Consider the following 14,160-nt stretch of genomic DNA (forward strand, 5'->3'; position numbering starts at 1 on the left):
CTTTTATTCGCAGTTCGCAATGTGTTGAAACAGAGTGACCAATACTGTTCATTTTATTTTGAAAAAACAGAGCGTAAACAAAATAAATATTACTTGCGTAGGTAGTTGAATGAAATCACCGTATGTTAGATTTTTATATTGAATACTTGTTTCTTTGAAAAAGATGAAAACATTCGACCCAACACAAAATAAAATTACTTGTAGAATGTTTGTTGAATACCTATCTTTATTTTTGAAGAAGAAAAAAATGTAAAAATGCGCGGTATTTTTTTCGAAAAGGAAAAGAATTCCAAATCGTAGGGCGAGATTCTAACGTGGGTTCGAAATAAGCGGTGTTTTCTGGTCGTCTTCGGTCAAGCATTGGTCAGTTAACGTGGATTAGAATATGGCTGCGGTTGAATCGGTGTTGCCATCTTTTGACGTGATGCGGTTGTAGTTTTTGGCATCGGGAGATATGCAGGTATTTTATGCGGTCTCCGGAAGTTAATGAGTTCAAGTGAGTGACGTCTAGTTCGTTGTAATCACTGATACTGATAATTTGCATGTTCGGGTAACTGGGCACTGTACACGAGTTGAAAATTTGGTTAGCTTGGGATTCGAGGATGCGAGGCGATTCGAGGAAAATTGATGTTAGTCGACTGCCTGACTCATCTGCGAAGTAAAGAGAAAGACTGAATTAATACCGAGGACAAATAGGAAGAATATGTTACTTTGAGAAACTGTGGAGAGGTGCTTGCAGTAGGGTAGATCTAATTGTTGTGTTTTGTTTCGAGAATCACCACCAAAATTTCGAATCAGGCGATAATAATTTGAGGTACTTGGTGTGGAGTTGCATTTTGAGATGGAATCAATATAACGTGTGAACAACTGTCGGTGTTGATGGTCGACAAGTAATAGTCGGTTGCTTCAAAATGTGAATTTTTTTTGTCTAGTAGGCAATTCCATATCAGATCATACGTATACATGAATTGAAGTGCGCGATGTGAAATACATTTTTTAAAACTGTTTTGCATCTGTGTCGAGGTCATAAAACGATGACGAATGATGCAAACTGATGGTATCTGCGATTTTTTCTCCCAGAAATTAGTGATATGAGCATTTGAATTCTTACAAAATGAAGTCGTTTGAAAACTTTGAAATGTAGATGGCTTGAGTTCCAGTTGTTGTAGCCATGAAAACTTTTTAAAAATTTCATTCTACTGTTGAAGGGCTGTAGACGTATGATCCAAAGATTCCATTTTTAGCTAAAACTCTAGCATCATGTTGGCAAAATGTTTTCTCGATCTATGACCATCATGTCCGACCCTTTATGTGTAAGAAATGCCCCTCAAACATGAAAGAAATTAATTTTTTCAAAATCAAATGAGGATTCTCATCTGGTTACTCGACGAATTCACTTACACGGTGAATTTATCATCGTAAGCCGATTATGTCGGTTACAAAATAGTTTAATTGAGAGCTTCTTTGCGTGAAAATATTTTACATTTGCGAATGGCCCAGTTTACGAATAGCTCGATTTACATTAGTACAGTAGTCGTAAAGAAAAGGGCACTAAGAGAGGAAAGCAGACCCCTGTTGATGGCGAAGAGTTATGTATTGTCAGTCTGTGTTGGTTATGGTACGGGCAAGAAAGGACTGACGAGCATTGTAATTAATCCTAATCTACAAAGGAAACACTTTCGTTGTCGTCTTTGCCTTCGTCATCGCAACGAGAAGGACGGAAAACGTTAAACCAAATTCGAAATTCAGTGGCGATGGCATCGCATTACGAATCGCTTGTAAATTAATATCTGCGTGGTACGTTATCAGTGCCAGAATGGGATACGCCATGTGAGAGAAGAGGCAGAGGCAGAGACGATTTTATGGAATATAACTACGTGCACGAGTGTGTGTGGTGTGGTGTGGTATGGTATGGCTTTGCTTGCGTATACAGAACAGAGATATGGTACGTCGAGATTTCGGAATTTCGTATAGCTTTTGTCATTTACAACATAATTAAGAGAGGGCGACGATACGATGGCGATAAAGCTACACAAGCAGAAAACGGCGAAAGTGCCATTTTGTAATCGTTGGCGAAAGATAAACTGAAGATTCATTTAACATTTGCTCTCTTTCTGCGTTCTAACGTCGTCGTCGGTGGAGACCGAGGCCAGGGAGATGGTCGGAGGACCGAGTAGAGAGATTCTGGCATCGCGTTCGCGTACACCCAACGTGTACTGCAAGAGTGAAAGAGAGAAGTTACTAATTATGGAAATCATTAATAGAGCGAAACTATAGTGTTGTAAAACTTTCCCCATGCGACCTTTTATATACGTTTTATAATATTCGCCGTCGCGATGCTGCGGCGATAGCTGCGAATAGAGAGAAATGAAGGAGGTCCTCTTTCTCTATGTGTATGTTTTATTCGAAATTATGCGATCCTTGGCGAGGCCCCCCTCTGTGTCCTTTGAGTTAGCCGCACAGCGCGGATTTTAATTACTACATATATTCGGCGAAAAACACTGTTTTTATCTAAATCTAAACTTTGTGGTAACGTTGGTCGTTTTTTTCCTTCCCTCTCTCTTTCTCTCTGCTCTCCGGTTTTACTCTCCATATTCGCAACGTTTCTTGTTTTTAATTATGTAAAAAGCTCGAAATAGAATTTCGGCGTAACTGCGACGCGACGCTGCTCGCCTCTGGTTGCGGCCGACACCCGGTATCGTGTCCGCACGCTCGCTCATTTCGCTTTATGAATTATAAGAACTTTGAACGCGCCCCCGACTCTTCTTCTTTGCTCGCTTTTACAATATTTCCTCCGCAAAGAAATGTAAAACATTGCAAAATATGAAATATTAATAAGAATACATTTCCGTTGCGGTATTATTTTCAAAGCCAAGGTATCCCCCTTTATTTGTATTTGCATTATGTTAAAGCATCGTGCCAACTCCCACAACTCCAATTGCCTCTCTCGCTAGATTTCTCTCTCAGACACGACAGACGGATTTCGCCAACTTTTCCAAATAATTTCATTAAAACCGCCAGCGATTCTGAAATGAATGTACCTACGATACAAAAAGCCGCGCCGCGTAGCGGTATTTTTGAGTAAATATTTCATTTTGATATGGATGGATGTACCTACCTACCAACCTAAAAGATCTACCTACTAGTACGCCAAAGTATCTACGCGAAAATCTAAATGTCTGCCTCGGTTTCAGACTCGAGTGATACTATCGTGAGGATAATGAAATGCGTGCTTTTCGATTCAATGTACGTGGTACGTGTTGGATTGTGGTTTAGGTGCTTGCAGATTGAAGCGGCAGGAAGGGATATACGTTTTAATATCTTTGTGGCGTACTTATTCTTCGATGTTTCGAGGAGAATTACTATTTAATCGTCAACTTTCGAAATTTCTAGCAAAGTGCTGCGCACTTTATAGATACGTAAAGATATCTCCATCATCAAATTCATTGCTGCTTAGTTCGTTCGTACTTGAACATTTGGATGCGCGCAAGTAGTCTATATTTGGGCACCTCATGAAATTTTCTTTAAAGGATTTTTTAAAAAACTGATCTTAAAAATTATCGACATGTTAATAATTGTCATGAAAAGTCACGACTCCCGACATAACGGCAATTCAAAGCATGATCGCAAATTAGTAACATGAAATTCGAATGAGTTTACCCTTATGGAGCCCTCCAGGTTGAAAAACAAGTTATGAAAACGCAAAATAAATTGAATAATATTAATATGCTTAAATTATGATGCAGGGTTAAAGTTTCCCTCCAAAGAATTTATTTTGAGGAATTCTCAGATATTGAACATTTTTGGGGGAAAAAAATGTCGACCAAATTCTTATTCATTTTTTGTTTTGGATGCACAACACAGAAGGCTCAACATTGCTTCGAGGTTTGAGGAATTTATTTCTCGAGAAGGTTATACGAAGGAATTAACTTATGAAAAATTGTCATCGGCTACTCTTTCATTTCATTTTCATGATTTTTTCGATTTTGAGAGCCCAGTGCGACAGGAACAACGCAGTTTGGAAGACCAGGAGGGATTCAGGGGAGAATAAAAAAAAATCGGAAATCATGTCCCCATGAAATCCCAACAACTTCAACTAGTGAAAGCGTGAAAAAGTGAAACTTCTGAATAAAGACCATTCTATTCAATTTATCGCATGACGTCGACATTTTTCTATCTTGATTTAAATTAAGGATTAGTGCTCCTTTCAGTTGAAACAGACCATTTCTAAAGTACCACTCTTCAAATCGCTTTGAAAGGTGACATTTTTGTTTCAAAATCGTACTATGGCAACAGAACAGTGCGTTGATGTTTGCCTTCAACTTTTGCACCCAGACAAGTAGTATCACATAGGTGTTGATAGAATTGCATAACCAGTTTGCCGCAAGTGTACGAGTTCATTCTCCATAACGTATCCTTATCACTTGAACAAATAATGATGAAGTCTTAAATTCTGATTTCGCTCGATTTTTCAATGATGACCCAGTAAAATGACTATCGACTCTTTCAGTGGTTGGTGGAGTAATCTTGTAATTTTTACCCATTTTTGCGTACATATTGCCAAAAATATGAAGACGTTGAACTTGTGCATACGTACATAGCTAATCTAAAATGTATAACGCTTCGACAATTCATTTTCAAAGAAAAATCTCGATTCCCCTAATAGGAGCCCAAGCTTCCATAATTTTGATCTAATTTGATTAAAAAAAAATTAAAAATGGAGTGGCATATCGATTGTTGGTAATTCAAAGGCACTGTAGTTCAAATATCCGCCAATTTTGAGCTCTGGGCTTAGTTTTTCTGATTGAAATAAGGACCAACGGTATGAAGAGGGAAGGATTGGACTTCATATTTCTCATGTTCGGTGCAGCAGCTGAATAATTTGCGGTTCCGAATTCAATTGTTACTTTTGCAACTCTCCTCTCACCCCCTCTCTGTCGCCTTCAAATTCTCGCATATGATATCACGATACCGAATAATACATACAAAATATGGAACGAATCATTAATTCATTTCACACACACATTTGTTCTTGACGATGAAAATGGAAAAAAAAAGCACAGTGAAATTTGAATGCAACGGTCGACGCGATGTTCGCGTGATAATATCATTTACGACGTAGAATGATGAAAAAAAAACACCCTGATGAGAAAACTTCTGGAATAATAGCGCGTCGAAAATAACGCGAGAAATCTCGAAAAAAGAGAGAAGAAAAATAGAGTATGTAAAAATATTACGGAAGACGCGAGGTAATTCGGCTTTTAGCGGAATTAAAAATTTCAATTTTTTATGCCAGCGTCGCGTAATAAATAGCCTATGGTAACGAGGTGTAAACGTAAATATAAATAATACGTAGAATGTAGGTAGATATGCGTGATATGATGCACCTTTTTTTTCACCTCTACTACTACTTCGAATACTTTTACAAAGTTCAATTTGGTTCGCGTTACTGAACGGTCGAGTTTTTTCTCCGATTATGAAATTACTCAGCTCAGCTTAAGAGAAACGTGTCAACGTCGAAGGAAGGTTGAAAATTAGTCGGATTCTATACACTTATGGCAGGAAAGGGTTACTATCTAATATGTAGTATATTATAAGGATAAGTATGAGCAGTGCAAGAGCCAAGGGGGTTGGGGTGAAATATCCACCATTTATACGTATTTTAATCTTACCCGATGGCTTTAACGTGGAGTACCAAAAACATTGTGGCACGTTATTGCAAACAGTGTTATCACCTTCGGCGAAGAAAAATATTCGCAGCTTAGTCAAGTTACTGATGTTGTTGTTGTTTTTGCTTCTGTTGCTGTTGTTAGACGTAGTCGTTGTCGGATTAGTTTGCGAACATTGGTAGGAGACGCATGTGTGCGGAGTTACGTAATTACTTCCGCTTAAAATTAGTACCTCCAACTTTGGACAGAATCGTGTTATAACGTGTGTATCCACTTCGTCTATTACCTTTTTCAAATGTACAAAAACATAGTTTATTAAATTTACTAAAAGTACATTTCGTGTAATTGAAGACTACTAGATTAAAACTACCGTACGTTCTGTAATGTAACTGGAGCAACTCTATGGTCGTCTATATATACGATGAAGGGGCACAGTAAATGGCCAGTGGGGGAGGGAGACGTACATGTACGACCACGTAGGTTCGTATATGTAAAGATATAGATATAGTTTTAGCAACATCTAACAAGGTACATGTATCTAGATACATTTTCGACGCACGTAACGTTAATTTTCACCTCAGCTCGTCTCAGCCCCATTCTCCACTTCTCTCCAGCGTGTGTGCAAGATAGGTACGAGCTAGGGCAGGGCAAGACGTTTCGAGTAACCCCACGAAGAAGTTTTTATCGCGGTGATAAGTTTATATTTTTTTCAATATCTTTGCGCGATTAAGTTTATCTGTTTAATTAACGTAGTCGAACGATTGCGAGAAAAACTTTAGCTCTAATTCGTGACAAATTTTGCGGAAATGATGTCGTAGAATTGAAATATCGACAATTGGATTTGAGATTAGTTTTTTGGTGAGTACTCGCGGGTTGGTTGGAGGCTGAGGGTCGATTTGATGATTCTTGTTCTATGATTAGGGTGACTGGGAGTGTAGGAGAGTCGGAGCACTGCTGTTTTAGATCGAGTACGACGACTTTCGACTTTCAATAACATCGCTCTATTGTAATCTTTCTGGAGGAACGGAGCACGATTAATTCAGCGTAACATGTATACGAGTAAAACCACTCAAAAACCTATCACCTGGTTTTCAGACACGAGACTATATCAATTACTTGGTCGACAGGTACCTCTAATGCCAGATATAGGTAACGTTAAAAAGCAACTTTGAAATGACCATTCAGCTTAAAAATTCTGTCATCGACATTTCCCAGAGTTGAGTCAAAAACTTTGGAATCGTGTGGGCGCACAAATCTTACCGCAGATTTCCTTAATTGAAATACAACAACGACGTAATTTCCCAAGTCGACCGAAACAGTACAAGAAATAATCATTAAATAATCATCCGTATCCAATTTACTAATAGCCGAAATTCTATCCAACTCTGCCGCTACCTTCTTACCCCCCAGAAAGCCGAAACTCGTCGAGTTGAAATTCTCAAATCGCATGGGGCGTATAGTAGTCCGTTTTTACCACTGCTGACGATCATACCACCACCGACCAAAAACTTCGACCCCGATGCGATTTGGAAAACTTTTCACTTTGCGATAAGCCGACGCTTGCGACCCTTTTGTAAACGAAAAACGTATCGAATTTGTCATTACGAAATAGGCACAACAGCCTGTAATAATATCGCTGGCCCACGATTCCAGTGTTCAAACATGTCGACTTTTCTACGTTCGGCTAATTTCCCAATAGGCTCAGGTAACTTGGAATATTTCCTCGAAAAAATGATGCGAAAAGCTGTACAATTTCTCCGTTTCAGTTTATTTTCTTACTTGTGCTATTAAAACGCCCTGAAAACTCTTTTAAAAATTTCGAACTATCGAAAATGAACTTTAGGATCTTCACTTCAGGTACTATTTTTAAATTTAGATTTATTATTCACCAGTGAATCTAAAAATATGAAAGTTCATGCTTGAGCATTTGTGCGTCTTCGACCCATATGCGATGATTTCCTCCTCTTAAAGATGAGATGATTAATTAAAAAATGAAAAACTTCTTGTTAATCAACTTTTTTTCTTCAAAAAACTGGCGACTCCTAAGAATAATTATAAATTTCTTGAGAAATGGCAGAGCATGATTTAAGAGTTCAGGTGGGTCGCCTGAACGCATTTTGAGGACCGAATCCCTCATCTCCTAATTTGGAGCTGGTATAGATGGTCTCCCGAACAATCTCATAAATTGACGCACTTTTCCTGCCGCTTTCAGCAACTCAGCCAATTTGTATTGTATTTTAGTGGTCAAGGGCCGTAATCGAATAGCGATTCGACCACCAGTTGTGAAATGATTATGAAACCAACTAATCCACAATTGTACGTATTTTTTTTGTTTCAGGTAAGAAAATATTTTAGAACAACGTTTATATCATCGATAGGTATGTTTTTCAAATTTTTCCATTGTATCATTACACAGTTTTTCTTTTAGTGTGTGTCCTTCCCTCTCTGACCATTATTTATGCAGAAATTATTATATTTTACTACAATAATATGTATATACAATACCTTGAGCTCCAACGATTTTATATTGTTTCCGTGATGTCGCAAAATCGGTTCGATATCCGTGAAATCCATCAAGCTACGTTCTCCATTTGTTACGCAAACTACGCTGAGATCTTTAACTTTATGCAGATTTGTCAATGGTAACAAGATATCGTGATGAGTAGAACAATCAAATCGTACCCTAATCGTATGAGCTTCGGGACACAACTCAGTGGCTAATTGTAAAGCATCCAAAGGTAGCATGGGCTGCACAGCCAATGTACATCGTCCCTGTTCAAAAAAAAAATCGAATAAGTAATAAATATTGCCACGTATGCACGTTGAAGAATAAATGCTACAAAGGTGATGGCATTTTATCAACATCGAGTTGCTTTTATCGCGATTTTAAAAGACAAAAACGCGGTACAGGGAACGTAAAGGTAATTTCATCGGCTAAATTATATCGATGCGAAAAGAGAATCCGAGTAAAAAGCTATTATTATATTTACCGTCGTCTACGTTGTCGTAAAGCTCTCTCGGTCGCATTTAAGTCTCTTATTTTTTCTCTGGTCGTTGTTTCGTCTATGTTGTTAAGAAAAGGAAACGACGCGACGGCGGGATAAAAATACCTCTATCTCCAGGACGAGAGACGCGTAGGTAGGTATTTTACATTAAATTGTATACCTCGTTTTTACGTTCGGTCGCGAATAATAGCGCCATCTCTTCGTCCTGTATCTTGTCTCTGGTTCGAAAGTAAATCTTATCTATTTGAAGAATTTTTTCCCTTTCTTTCGTCCCGACTGCTCAAAAATGCAACAAAAAGTACTTATGGATATACCCGAGCGTCGAAATAATTTCACAGAAGATTGCATTAAAGAGACAAAAAGATCTTATTATTATGCGAAGGTACTTGGCTATATAGCGAAGAAAGACCGCGGGCGAGGAGTCACATTAGTGACGAAGGAAAAACTTCGCCGGCGTTTATTTCCACAATGCTAGTGTACGCATAACGATGTATAATAATAAGATTATCATCGAAATGGACGACGATATTGTCAGGCTTACGGTTGATGGCGATGGCGGGTTTCCTTTTTTTTTTTTTGCAAATGTTTCGACGGTCTCTCGTCGTATAGCTTAATTAGCTCTATCGACGCTCCGATTTCGGCCGTTAGGTTTTGTGGCAAATGGATAGCGAAGGCGAGGGGTAAATTTTCTCGTCGGTTTGACTTACCACGTAGGAGAAATCTGCGTCTAGGTTACGTAATTGGTATCTGTGCCGGATACCTGATGATTTCCACTCTTCGTTGTACATTTCGTAAAGTGCTTTGACCAATTTATAGTTGCGTAAAATGAGTAAATTAGGAAAAGATATCAATATGGTAGCGATGTCGGACGTCGTGATGGTCAAGGTGCCTAAATGAAGTTCTAGGAGTCCGTGATATGTGTCTTGATGTATGTATTTAGGGAGTTTTTGACGACACGTTATTAGGTATCTGTGAAATGATAGTTGGATTTTATTCGAGACGAAATTTGAAACAGTTTGAAATCATAAGTTGGAGCAAAAATTTGGAAAAGTTTTACGTTGTGTTTATTTTTAGTCACTTCTATTTGAAGTGCCGTTATTGCATTTCTGCCAGTTTTAGGGACGTATATGTACCAAGTTGATCATTTTGATTGCTAATTACTTTTTCCTCGATTTTATGTCGTTACACGTTTTTTGTGAAAATGATTCCAATTCGTAATACATATAATGCTCTTACCTGATGATATCCTGACTTGTGGACAACCAGCTGATATTGTCACGATTGAAAACATTCATCATGTAGTCATCGTACGATTCGCTTCGCCAAAATAATTCACCGTCAAAATCGACGCTGGTATATTTCCCTGTATATGCGATGATGTCGTGGATGTTGATTTTTGAAGGCGATTCAACGATGAAAATTTGCTTCAGTGACTGGAAAATTGGAAAAAAGTGTTGATTTTTAAGTGACTGCTGAAGAGTGTTTTATTAATGTGGTGGCGTTTGAAATTAGTGAGAGATGCCTTAAAGACTCATCTACGAGTATGTTGAAATCAATCTAAATCTGAAAATTGTCATATTAATGACAAATTGCATTTCAAAAGTAACCAATGAAAATAGGAGGTAATACCTAACCTAATAAGCGAAAACTACTCCTACTCGTATTTTGCAGTCAGTGAGCAATTGATGGTTTTTAATAACTCAGTCAGAATAAATTGGACTAAACCTGATAATCTGAGTAGGTTCGTATCGATGTAATTTGTATTTTACCTGTATTGATTTTAAATGCTCTGCGAAAATTCTCATTGTACATGATTAGCTCGAATTTACCCTAAAGGTGAGACAGAGTAAGTGTACTGTTGCGTTTTTCGCCTTACAGTGTAGGTATAATTATTACCTTTATGCTGATAGGTTTTAAACAATTCACGAGGTTATTTCTACGCGACGATGATGGTCTTCAGTCGAGATACCCATATCTCAGTTAATTATTAATTTACGTAAACGATTTTTGCGTAAAACTAGCAGCCTGAAGGCGTCTCAAGGTACGCGATAATTACGCGGCTTTTCGATACTTCACGATTTCCCTCGCCGAGCTCTCCCGATTTCCTCTCGCTCGTTTGTTCACTCTAGTAACAACTAAGTTATTATATGGTTGAACGTGGCGAATGCAGCTACAAAAGCTCGTCATCGTTTTCGTTACGTGAAATTTGCCAACGAACGCGCGATGCTGAGAGAAGTTTTCAATATTGTGTTAAGGAATAAATCGAAGTTAAACTTTGAATTTTGTTTGTAGCGGATTGAAATAGGTGGTTGGAGAAGATGACGAACTTGGTAGAGAGAGGAAGAAGAGGTGTGCGACACAACAAGCGTTAATTTTATCAATTGTGCTGCTGATATATATGTAAATGTGTAAGTATGTGTGTTTGCTTTAAAATTATAAATACGATTCACGTACCGTAATGGCGTCGAGTTGCGTAAATAAATCCTTGTCCCATTTGCATATTAAACGGGTAATCCTGCCGTATAAAAACAAATCCTGTACGTCGTTCCATGTCTCTTGATCGTAATATGTTTTCATCATTAGGTCTTCGATGATTCGGGTCCCTGTTTCGGGCGTGTATAAAGTAAACGCGTAAATATGTACTCTTTGAAAGTGTCGCGATGTGAAATGCTTTGTCGAGTGGCAAATGACAAGGTTTCTTTTGATCATTATCTCGTCGTCGTAGTGTGGGTAGAATATGGTTGGTAAATTTTGAGATTTTTCAGTAGTTAGTTAGGTAGGGTATGTGAATTATATACTTGGATTGATGTTCTTTATTGGGCTAAATTTTCAAAAAAAATTAAAAGTGTAGTGAATTTTTGAAAGATGATTTAGGCCAGTGCTTGAATTTATTGATTTTGTTCTTCCTGATTTTCTAATCGGAAAAATTGTTCAACAGAGTAACATCCTTCTATGATTCGTCGGTTTTCAATTTTTTTGAAATTTGAATTATAGCCCTTATTGAGAAATCACGGTCGAATGATCTCAACAAAAATGTTAAAGAAAATTCAGATTTTTTGATTTATGTATATTTTAACTTTTCACTCTCATTTTAGATTTTTAGAATATTTTTTTATTGGAAATTGTTGCTTTGACTTCCCAAAATAGTGCCGGAGATTAGACGTATCTAGAGATGTGCAGTCTGAAAAGTGAAAAGTGAAAAGTACTTTTCTTTCAATGAAAAGTTGAAAAGAAAAGTTCCTACTTTTCATTTCACTTTTCAGTTTTTACTAAAAAAAAAGGCGAGTGACCAATCAATTTACTCATTAGAGATCACTGACCTCATTGACAAAGTCAAATATCAAGTTTCATTATCTCCACTCCTCCACCTTCGCAATTCAGCATCCATTTTTAATATTTTTCACAACATTTTTTTCAAAGAGGCTCTAGAAAGGCTCAAAACTACCACTATTTGGTTAAGTAGGTGAAAAAATATGATTTTGTTTTTTTGTGTGTTTTAGATAGGCAAAAAATACATCAATTTGAAGCTCTTATAGAGAGCTTTAAAATAAAACTCACACAATTTACTTTTCACACTTTTCACAACTTTTCACACTTTTCAACGAACTTTTCACTTTTCATTTCACCAAAATTACTTTTCTGAAAAGTGCACATCTCTAGACGTATCACGCTCGGGAGAAGGTTATAACAAGATTCTCTCGGCACTGTCAAAGTGACAAGCGAAAAATTGTAAAATTTTCAAAGAGCGCGGGAGAAGGGGTGAAGAATTACCTGGCGATTTTCATGATATAAAAACTTCGGAACTTTCTCATCTCCGGCACCTTTTTTCTATCCCTTCCTCATTTCTTTCCCCGGGGGGGGGGGGGTTAACAGAACCGTTCGGGCATTTTGCCTCTAGTTCTCCCTTCGCTCGCACCTACACAAGTATGCAATGCGCATCAAGTTGCATTAAACATTCGAAAATAGTGCTACTATATGGAACACGAGCGCCATGTACGAGTACTAACCTATTTTGGAGAATAAATCTCTGGAATATTGTTGAGCTTCACTTTCACTGTACCGCTGCACGATTAATTTTAATATTTTACCAACAACAAGTAAACAAATATCGTACAGTTTGAATGGGCGAAAGCCTAAAACACACATTGTACACTTTCGAGATTTTTCTGCACGGTACCTACGAGAGGAAAAAAAACACGAGCGAAAGTCGAATAATAGAGAAAAAGCGAGAGAACGACGACTTTGAAAAAAAAAAAAAGAATGCTGGTAATCTGGACCAGTGTAACAAATTTATTATATTTGAACTTCACCGCAAGTATTAAGTTCGCGTATGTGTAGGTTGTTGTGTTTTTTTTTTTTTATTTGTCGGCCACGAAATCGATAAAATTATCGTACCAGGTACCACAGCATAGTGTGGTTCAAGTTTAGTGGATGTTAATTCCTGAGTTACTGTTGCAGAATGCCGCATTGAGAAGGAAATTTAGCCTATATCTTTTGTATAAACAAACCCACATCTTTATGGTGTTTGTTTTCAAGATGTTTCTCGGTCGCTCTTTATTTCTGTCGGTTCTGACTCTCCCTTGTTCGATGGTATAGAAGTTGAGGTGTATTGGTGTGTCTGCTAATATTATTATTATCAAACTTCGGCGAGGGGTTGATTTGTGGAGTTCGTAAAATCGGCTTAGAAGGTTATTCGAGTTTTTGGGGTTGATGACATGAATTCAGATTTTGGAATAGGGCAAAATAATGTGAAAAAAGTAGTGAAATGTTTTTGTATTTATAAAATTTTTAATGCTCACTGATGAACGATTTTTTCAGTCACTGTTTGAAACTAGGAAGCTTGAAAATTTCAAAAAAATTTCCAAAAAGAAAAGTTTACTCATAGTAATGTTACTTAATTAACCGGATTACATCCATTTCGGATAAAAAAAATAGGCGATTTTTCAATTTTTCAGGGGGTACGCTTTTTACGAGAATGATACATATTTTTGATCTACATATTCACAAATTATGCAAAACCCACGCCAAAGTGGAAAAGAGTTGATTTTTTTTTTTTTTTACTTTAAAATGAATGTAAGACAAGTAGATACAAAGTACATATTAGAGTTGAATATCATGGGAAAGGAATTTTTTGAAAAGTACTTTCTTAATTTTCTTGAGAATTTCCAAACTTTAACGCAGATTGAAAAAATGAGGAGCGTGTCGAGTCAAGAGATCCAAAATTTATGTTTGACGCGAACAGAGACCTATCGTATAGGTATGTGTAACCTTCACGTGTTCGTTTTTTCCTTTTATTTCGTTTTCCATCAAAGAAAAACTAAATTCCTTGAAAATCTAATCATTATTTTGATATCCTTGTCGTTCACTGAAAAAGAGAAGCAAACATATTTCAGTTCGTCAAGAGAAGAAAATTTTTTTACCTTTCTCTGTTCGGCAGAAGGAAAGAAAAAACATGAAAAAAAGAGAGAAATAAATTACTTTAAAAC

General features: G+C 37.2%; 3 protein-coding genes across 5 annotated transcripts in view; 2 read left to right on the forward strand and 1 right to left on the reverse strand.

Moving 5' to 3' along the window:
• LOC135832510 (uncharacterized) lies at positions 1–12,992 on the reverse strand. Its single transcript, XM_065345800.1, has 7 exons — positions 12,682–12,992; positions 11,129–11,277; positions 9,911–10,107; positions 9,382–9,643; positions 8,175–8,441; positions 5,673–5,955; positions 1–651 (listed from the first exon to the last, which is right to left on the reverse strand). Exons 1-7 carry the CDS (start codon positions 12,818–12,820, stop codon positions 365–367), a joined length of 1,584 nt encoding a protein of 527 aa, XP_065201872.1. The 5' UTR covers positions 12,821–12,992; the 3' UTR covers positions 1–364.
• Positions 1–14,160, forward strand: part of LOC135832507 (cysteine-rich motor neuron 1 protein-like) — a 275,113-nt gene that overhangs the window by 66,047 nt on the left and 194,906 nt on the right. The gene's annotated exons all lie outside the window — the stretch shown is intronic.
• LOC135832506 (protein tolkin-like) overlaps positions 11,277–14,160 on the forward strand; it is a 24,564-nt gene continuing 21,680 nt past the window's right edge. The window contains exon 1 of one of the 2 annotated variants that reach the window (XM_065345785.1): positions 11,277–11,368. In XM_065345785.1, the coding sequence (XP_065201857.1) occupies positions 11,312–11,368 (57 nt within the window). In that variant the 5' untranslated portion in view covers positions 11,277–11,311. Of the gene's footprint in view, positions 11,369–11,396; positions 11,415–14,160 lie in introns of those variants that run through there. The other variant, XM_065345789.1, reaches the window with a different exon arrangement.

This window comes from Planococcus citri, chromosome 1 (assembly GCF_950023065.1).
Source record: "Planococcus citri chromosome 1, ihPlaCitr1.1, whole genome shotgun sequence".
Lineage (NCBI taxonomy): Eukaryota > Metazoa > Arthropoda > Insecta > Hemiptera > Pseudococcidae > Planococcus > Planococcus citri.

Bases quoted from the DNA above. Each gene is read 5' to 3' on its own strand.
- LOC135832510 (XM_065345800.1), bottom strand. From the start codon at position 12,820: ATGTGTGTTTTAGGCTTTCGCCCATTCAAACTGTACGATATTTGTTTA. The intron at 10,108-11,128 runs GTACGTGAATCG...CCAATTTTCCAG, and splicing joins CGCAACTCGACGCCATTACG to TCACTGAAGCAAATTTTCAT. The intron at 9,644-9,910 runs GTAAGAGCATTA...ATCATTTCACAG, and splicing joins ACAAGTCAGGATATCATCAG to ATACCTAATAACGTGTCGTC.